This window comes from Chrysoperla carnea, chromosome 1 (assembly GCF_905475395.1).
Source record: "Chrysoperla carnea chromosome 1, inChrCarn1.1, whole genome shotgun sequence".
Lineage (NCBI taxonomy): Eukaryota > Metazoa > Arthropoda > Insecta > Neuroptera > Chrysopidae > Chrysoperla > Chrysoperla carnea.
This window is the reverse complement of record NC_058337.1, coordinates 99,801,774-99,810,590: the sequence shown is the minus strand read 5'-3', so window position 1 is coordinate 99,810,590 and position 8,817 is coordinate 99,801,774. Positions and strand designations below refer to the sequence as shown.

At 29.2% G+C, this 8,817-nt stretch overlaps 1 protein-coding gene across 1 annotated transcript; it reads right to left on the bottom strand.

Moving 5' to 3' along the window:
* Positions 1 to 2,407: 2,407 nt before the first annotated feature.
* On the bottom strand, positions 2,408 to 4,367 carry LOC123290759 (trypsin-3-like). The gene is made up of 4 exons (XM_044871058.1): positions 4,223 to 4,367; positions 3,357 to 3,658; positions 3,182 to 3,295; positions 2,408 to 2,785 (listed from the first exon to the last, which is right to left on the bottom strand). The coding sequence occupies exons 1-4, from the start codon at positions 4,272 to 4,274 to the stop codon at positions 2,489 to 2,491; spliced, it is 765 nt and encodes a 254-aa protein (XP_044726993.1). The 5' UTR covers positions 4,275 to 4,367; the 3' UTR covers positions 2,408 to 2,488.
* Between the last annotated feature and the right edge of the window lie 4,450 nt (positions 4,368 to 8,817).

The following is an 8,817-nucleotide window of genomic DNA, read 5'->3' as shown; positions in this document are numbered from 1 at the left end:
ATAGAATACTGATTCTCTATCATCATTATTTTCTTCTTAAATACAGCTCATTAAGGTTTGACTATGGACAGACATTAGATAAATTTGCATTTGCATTGACGCATTAAGTTCAAAATTCAAGACTTCTGAGACCATTTAATGGAATTTCACCGATAAAAAATAAATCAGTTTTTTTAAGTGGTTTCTATTTATAGCGTGGATTGTATACTTAAAACCTATTAATAGAATTTAATAGTTAAATGACAATACATTTATTTGTACTTTACATAAAATTTACGCAATTGAACTCCATTGACGAGAGTTAATCTTTCCAAATAAAAAATGATTGAGATGATAACTTAGAAATTTTTTTTTTGGTTCAGCATATTCAGTAGAAATATTATGGATAAAAAATATCTTTTAATTGTCAAATAAGTTTTAATTAAATTAACAATAATTATTTTAACGATAAACTATTGCAGAAAAGATGAGTTGTATTATGGCAATTGCATTAACATTTAAGGTCCATTTGCATAGTTTCTATGTACCTATGTATGAGACCTTCAATCTGTATATATAACAAGGGAAAACAAACAATTGACTGAGTTAATTGTTGAAATACCATGCATAGACAGTGTTGATCACATTACACATACATACATATCACACATACATAACTGATATCCCCATCACTTTTTACGTCCTGAGTACGCTGTAAAAATTTCAGCTTGATATCTTTTTTCGTTTTTGAGTTGTGGTGTTGAATTAGATGATTTTATAAACACCTATATCAAAATTTAGTTAATAGCATCAATATTTTTAAGCGTTACAAACTTGGGACTAAACTTAGTATACCGTGCATATTACATATATGCATGGTATAAAAATGTTATTGCATGTTTTGCTTATGTTCGTTCATGTTTTCTGATGGACTCAAATAGTTCTGCATCGATTGAGCTTAAATTTTTACAATATTTAGCTTTGAAAACACTAGCAATTTAAGTTGTGGTAGACGGGATAAATTGAATCAATTCAAACTTTCTCGGCATATGCTGCTATTTTTAAGACAGCGACTATATTTAAAAAAGTATACTTGTAAGAAAGCAAGCAACCCAGAGAATGACCACGTGTATTTGTTTTCATGTAAAATAGAAATACATTTTTTTGGAACCGATCCCGGGTTTGTCTTTTTCTTCTCTATTTTCTGCGGTTATTTGGAATATAATTTTTCTGATCAAATTTTACAAAAAATGGCCTAAGTGAAAATCAAACTTGAGTACAATACTCGTGGACATCCCCACCACCCTTAATTAAATTTTATATCCGCTAATGTTTACAAAATATTTACATTTATGTTATGTTATGTGATGGTTATGTTTTGACTTGAAAATTTATTTCAAGTACTTGAAATGATAAAATGATTTTTGAGTATTTTTCGATAATAAAAACAAATAAACATGCTTGATAGAAATAAATATAATTTATTATTATTTATAAAATTGAAAGAGGCACTTGATTTCATTTACTTGTAAAACTCACGACATTATTACTTTGTTGATATATTGCTGACATAGGTGTTGCACTAGACGACTTTTCTTAGTTTATATATGAAACTGACTCAGTTTGCAAAAGACTTCATCCTTGCATTATAACAAATATATGTTGCACCTAGCACCTAAATCGAAGAAACTATTTAGTTGATTGAATTCAGCTTCAACTACGAAATATTTCGATTTTATTTATTTTTCCTTTTTCTTTTACTTTCAAAGAAAATCTTATAGCCAAATACTAAATATGACATTCGCCACTGAGACGTAAGGTGCTATACAGGATGACGCAAAAAATACATTGTCAAAATCATTTTTTAGCAACAAAATAATGAACTTGTATAAACATGAAATTTGTTTTTTACACATTCCAATGTAAATATATTATTAAAAATATAGTTTTATGTTATCTTATTATTTATTATTCTTCTTATTATATTTATTATTATTAAAAAGACTACATATAACTCCTTAAAAAATGCCTTAGACTACCTACGCGGAAAAACCTTGTATATTTTTGTGAATCCTTTTGTATATTCTATATTTTGAAAGGTTTGGTTAATTTTTTTTATTAACGTATTACTATTTCGTCGCATCTACCTAAGGACTCTTGGATTTTTAAGAAGGATATAAAGATACATTAAATGTGGAAATACATAGAGCTGTTTAGACGATACGAGGTAATAAACAAATTTACAAACAAATATACACAGATATACGCGCGTAAAACATAACCACTCCTTGACATTTGAGTAAAAAACCAAATATTCTCCATCTGTCTCATTGATTGAGCGTGAATTAGTGTATTTGAGGAGATTTTTAACAAGAAATAGTTAACAAACTGCACACAATATAACCATAATTGAAACACTTAATTTTTTTTATAAATTCTACAAATACTTTATTAGATATATATTTTTACATATATAGTTAGATATGTTATCAAATTTAGCATTCTAATCCTATAAATTAACCTTTTCACGAATCCAATCACGAATTTCAGTTACACGCGTATACACACCGGGAGTCCATTTGCCACCACATTCACCGCCCCATGATGTAATACCATGCAATTTATTATGAGAAACTAATGGACCACCTGAATCACTTTGACATGTATCTTTACCACCAACACCATAAAGTCCGGCGCACAACATTCGTGGAGTGATTCCACCTGAATAAGCTTTACTACATATTTCTTGTTCCACAGTTTCTATATCAGCTTTTTGTAATATGAGAGGTAAAGTACTTCCAGTATTCTAGAAAAAAGTGAAAACAAACAAGTGACTGAGTTAATTATTGAAATACCAGAAAAAAAAATGTATAGATCAAAAAATGGAGACACATCAGAGACTAAGTTTGTCCCATCTGCCCCGGAGATGGTTAAAAAGTTTTTTTAGTGTGAAATAAAATTCATTTTGAAGAATTCTCTTCCATATTCACTGAACGGACGGTAGAACCATGAATAGAGAATCCATAGGAAAAAGACTCACAAGTGGTAAAAACGTTGGAATAAGAACATCATGGTTTGAGAAATTCCGGCAATTTTCCTCGTTTTGTAAGTTTTTATACTAATGGAAAAATATAAAATTGGAAGCAGGGCATGAGTGTATTAATAAAACTACCAAAATCGGTTTGCAAAATTAGTAACTTACGCTAGTTTTTCCCCATCCAGTAACAACTGCTTTTTCTTGTTGTTTCAAATACTCATTTGCGTTAGGAAGTTGTATTGGTTGAATTCCTTTTGATAACGGAAGTGGGTTTTTAAGCTATAAAATAAAGTATGCCAATGAAGTTTTCTTCAAGAACAATATTAACTGAGAGCTTTACCAAAACCAATGAAACATCATAATCTATAGTCATTTGATTCCATAATTCATGATTTAATATTGCTTCAACTTCTCGTACACTTCCACCTTGTTCTCTTATGGTTGAGCCAGCGCGAACCGTTAATGATGCAAGATTCTTTATATCAGCAGTACAATGCGCAGCTGTTAAAATAACATTGGAACTAAGTATGGAACCACCACAATCATGTTTTCCATATACTTCTAACGATACTTGATATGGATATTCTTCTATTGTTGTGTTTTCACCACCAACTATTCTTCCATTTATGGATGGTTTTGCGGCTATAATTAAGAATTGACTATTTATTACAATTATTTCTTGTATAAAATTTTTTGATTGCATAAATGATTTTATATAATTTATAAATTCTTTGCTCGTATTCTTTATGTGAGTGGAAATTGACACATGATACTTTTTATTGCTGAATCTTATTTTTTTTTTTAGTTTATTTGTCTACGCTAATATTATAAAGAGCAAGCATTAGTGCATATCCTTTTTGACCCATAGAATCCATTTGCGACGATTTCAGACACACGTGCTTGGTTTTTTTTCGCTATCTATTTTATTCCGTAAAAAACGTGAATTGCAAAAAATTGAACGAAGTTTCATACAATTTATAGATACACAAGTCAAAAACACCAAACAGAAAAACACCAGCATTTTGAGTAAAGTTTTACTAAAGACATCGGTAGTTTTTTATGTTTTCTGACGCTTAGAATAGATTTCTGATAGTTTAACATAGAAAATAACCTATATCTCAAGTACAGATACCAATACTCGAAAAGTACAATTCTAAAATATTTATACGACAATAACAAGCAAAATCTAATTAAAATTAACCTTACCTGTATAAAAAAGAAAGATTGAAAAAATACCATAAAATAGAGTGCTTTTCATATTAATACTTTTCAACCCACGGGCAACGTTCTAAGATATTAATTTCGTAATACTTTTTTCTATTTTATGGTACAAAAAATTTTAAATACTTGAATTAATCTCAGTCAATATGTACATATATTTACGGTTATATATACAGTTTTGAAATTTTTTAATATAAAGAGGTTATTGATAAAAACGAAGCTATTATCTATATTTCTAGATAAGACCAAAATATTAAACCAGTGGCGCATTTTGGGCGGATTATAGAGTGCATTTTCTCCTTCCGTATTACCACTTTATGCATATAAATAAAACAATTTTCCAAAAAAAAAAACTGCATGCCCTATGATCATAATTGCGAACTGACTCTTCTTACTACCCAAAATATGCCTTCTTTTTATGCGAACTAAGCATGGATCAGCTGTTTCTCGCAATTGAAGATTCCGTGCGCACTTTCTTCATTTCTCTTTCTAAGACCCTTCAAATAGGTTCAGAGTTTGTCCTCCCCTCCCCTTTCGATATGTTTATCATTGATTTTAATTTTTTGAGTATTTTTGTTTTAATTTTTAACTCTCTTTTATTTCATCTATAGCCATAGGGGAGAAATACAGAACAAAATATTTATCAAATTAATATTTCTACATTTTATTATCATAATTATTAATTTAAATCACTCTTAAATCATCACTTAATATAAAATTTGTTTATCTAATTTATCAATAAGGTAAATCTTATATCTGTATGACGTAAACAACTTTGTTATTTCCTAAAACAAATTATTTTTAAAGTTTATTGATTAAATTGATTTTCTATAGATTTTGTTCAAATATCAAAATTGTTCATTGTTTAAAAAAATTTATGTTATTTAAAAATAGATTTTATATTGCGTTGTATTCAATGTCTTCAACGTCAATTTTTTTACAATTAAGGCTAACCTTTGGTGGGTCAGACTTTAAGAAGTCAGGCTAATTGGTTTCTATAAATTCATTGACAAATATCGTTAAATTTAACTTTGTCAGTGTGTTGTGGGGTGTAAGGGAAGTGATTTAGAGAAGAATTCAGGAGAAAACCACCATTTTGGAGTATCAAACATTGAAAATGGTATGCAGGTTAAGTTAATGTCAATGAAGTGCCTTTTGATGGCGTCAACTTCCCATCTCCTTTTGACCTTCTTTAATGTAAAATAAATTGTTTTACACAGTTTTTAAGAATTTGTGTAAATGTAAGTAAAATTGTTTTCTATAACTTTGCTTTATAAATATTGAAATTGAAATGTTAACCGTGAAACTTATTTGTATTTCCCCTCTTTCAACACTCCTTTTTCTATATGTCTGTATTTGACTACAAAGGATCGGGTGATTGAACTTAGGCTATAGTATAACTTATACACACACTTTGTTTTTTGTTAACACACTGACATTAATTTGTTTAATAGTCAAATACCTACACTTAAGTGGTAACATCTTAGTGAACAACACTGTGTGACAAACATGGTATTTTCCGCATCCAAACACCGGTATTTTCCGTATCCGTAATGATTTTATTAAATAGATACCTCGTGAGCAAACAGACCTTCATTACTGAGGTCATATTTCCCCCTCATTAGACGCTTCCTATTATTAGAGTATTAGATCCTTTTAATTGAAATAGGATTTTTGTCTTTTCATGTTTTGGAACACTTATAATATTTGCACTAGGTACACAAATTCTTAAAAACTGTTATTTTTCATTACAGAGGGTCACAAGAGACTGGGAAGTTGACACCATCAAAAGGGACTTCATTGAAATTAACTTAACTTGCATACCCATTCAAAAAAATTTATCCCAAGCCTTAAATTTACAGAAATGGCAATTTCTCCTGAATTTCTCTGAAAATAAAATACACAAGAACCAACATTTTTTCTTAAAAAATATTCCGAAGTTCTTTGAAAATATATATTCATTTTCATTTTGTGCACATTTGATGTAAATTACTTGGATCCTGATGTGGAAATCGCAGAAAATGTAAAATCCTTACATATTATAAATGCCAAATTAAAGTTGTTTGTTTGTTTGTTTATTTGTTTGTGTCCCTTGCACACCAAAACTGAATGGATTTGATTGAAACTCTTCAATAATATAGCTCATACATCAGAATAACACATTAACAATTTATAAAAAAATATTAAAAAAATAAAAAAATTAATTCTGACATTTCACTGTACCATTTATGAGCATCATTTTGAACCATACATTAAAGATATCTGTAAAAAAGTAAACGTAAAAATGATAAAATGATAAAAATACAATTTATGGCCATCTGTGCTGATATACTCAATGAATTTTGACTATTTTACATTTACCTAATTAAAAAATGTTGAAAACTGTACATATATTTTACCTGTGTAAAACAATCCTTATCTCTATATCTCTATTTCGAGTGTTATAGAAGGAGGAAAAGTGAAAGCAAGAAAGGTGAAGGCTATAACACAGTCTCTACTTTTACATCCAGCAAAGCGTGCGGGTATTAAGCTTGTAATACTATATTTATCAAACCTGAAATATTTTGTCGCGGATTGTACATATGTAATGCATGGATATACTAAAAACTTTTTTAACAGAGTGTATTCCTTTGTTCTAAAGTTTCATTGGCTGTAGTAATATAAGATTTATCTGGTGTCGAGGGTTGGTCCAGCCTCTCTCAGTCTACTCTCAACTACCACTGTAATAATATATGTAATATATTTTGTACATATAACCAGCATCCAACAGCCAAGGAGTCACATGCCAACCGAGTACGATATGGTAGCTATTTTTTCTCATACATATATACATAGAAGCAACGCATCCAAACATAAATCTTATTATGTTTAGTTTCATTTTGTATTATTTTCCTTTTATTTTACAAATTTTCGAAGTTTGTTAAACATAATTTTTGTAGGAAGAGAAAGAAAAACTAGCTAGGGAGGCCAATTAACTAGAAAATTATTTATAATATATTATTTGCATGATACATTTCATGGAAGAAGCAGTCTTGGACATGGTTTATTTAAAATTATTGTGCTACCTCTCTACGACTCAATAATGAAGGAGGTCACTGGACTAGAGAACTTTTTGTCACATATGTTTCATACCAAACGTATTTGTGGTCGAAGTTGCTGAGTGTTTTAAACATATTTTTGAAGTAGTAATTGAATTCCTCAAAATATATGTCTATATTCTCGAAATTCCACTCAGTGACTGATTCACGCAACCTAATTTCTTCGAAACAACAATGTGGACTTGAGAATTCTAAAAAAGCTTATTATTATAAATTCTTTTAAATTAAATGAAAAGAATATCCATGTACACTTTGTGGTTAAAAAAGTTTGTCAAACAACACATGAAATAAGAAATTAAGCATTTTATGCCAAATTCAAAAAACTTTCGAGAAATTTTTCGGATACGGAACCCTATAAGGAACTCGCACTTGAAACGTATCTAAGAGCATTCTCTATTTTTTTACCTTTTTCCTTACAGCCTTCTCTAAACTGAACGGATTTTGAAGATCATCGCCTATTTTTAAGTTGTTCTAAGTACAAAATCCTAAACCCGCACTTGAAACATAGCAAAAAACACTCAAAACTTTCAAATTAAATTACCTTTCAAACGAAACAAAAAAAAAATCTAAATCAGCACATGGGTTTAGGTGCCATGATGCCACAGACAAACACACAGATAGCGGTCAAACTAATAACACCTCTTTTTGGGCTCGGGGTTAATTAAAACAAGGTAGGTATTATTTAATTAAAAGCATTAAAGTACTGATCAATAATAGAGTTTTCAGTAGCAATAGTCCCTATACAGATAGCTAGCTAATGAGGCTAAAAAATTTTTAACATCTCTTGCGTCTGTAATCTATCTTGACAAAAAATAACGATTAGATGAACAAATGGCTATCGTGAAAAAAAAAACTTTGTCAAAAAGAGAAAAAAAATTTGGATTCTAGTATTTTTGCTAATAACATTAAACGGGAAAGTTAAAGATAATTAAAGAAAATAATAGTATGAAAAGGTAATACTTTTAACGTACCTACTATTTATGATATTTTTTTTCCCAAAATAGTTTCAGGCAAGTTAATAAAAAAACTTTGAACTTTTTAATATTTTGTAGATATTTAGTCATACTTCGACCTGAGGAGCTATTCATCAATTTTCAAAAATATACAGGTATAGGCCCGTTTCTACTATCAATACAAATTCGTAAAAAATACCATTAATAGTCCATTAAAAGTGCTACATTTTCATACTATATCCAGTCGTATAGTCGTAAGATCCGAGTGAAAATTTAAAAATCGATTTTGGACCTTTAACCTAGATACCCCATTACTATATGTTTTTTTTTTTATGTAAAGGTTATAAAGATAAATAAAAGCATATGATAAACGGGATAAAACGGGATACTTTCATAGTACACACAAAACAAGATTCAAAGATTTAGTACGATATTGTTACAGATAAATAATATTGTTACTTTCGTTTGTTTGCATTACATCCAAGTTGCACCACACACATTATTACATAAGTTCTAAGCACTTATATTC

Bases quoted from the DNA above. Each gene is read 5' to 3' on its own strand.
- LOC123290759 (XM_044871058.1), bottom strand. From the start codon at position 4,274: ATGAAAAGCACTCTATTTTATGGTATTTTTTCAATCTTTCTTTTTTAT. The intron at 3,659-4,222 runs GTAAGGTTAATT...TCTTAATTATAG, and splicing joins AATCTTTCTTTTTTATACAG to CCGCAAAACCATCCATAAAT. The intron at 2,786-3,181 runs GTAAGTTACTAA...ACTTTTTTCTAG, and splicing joins CTGGATGGGGAAAAACTAGC to AATACTGGAAGTACTTTACC.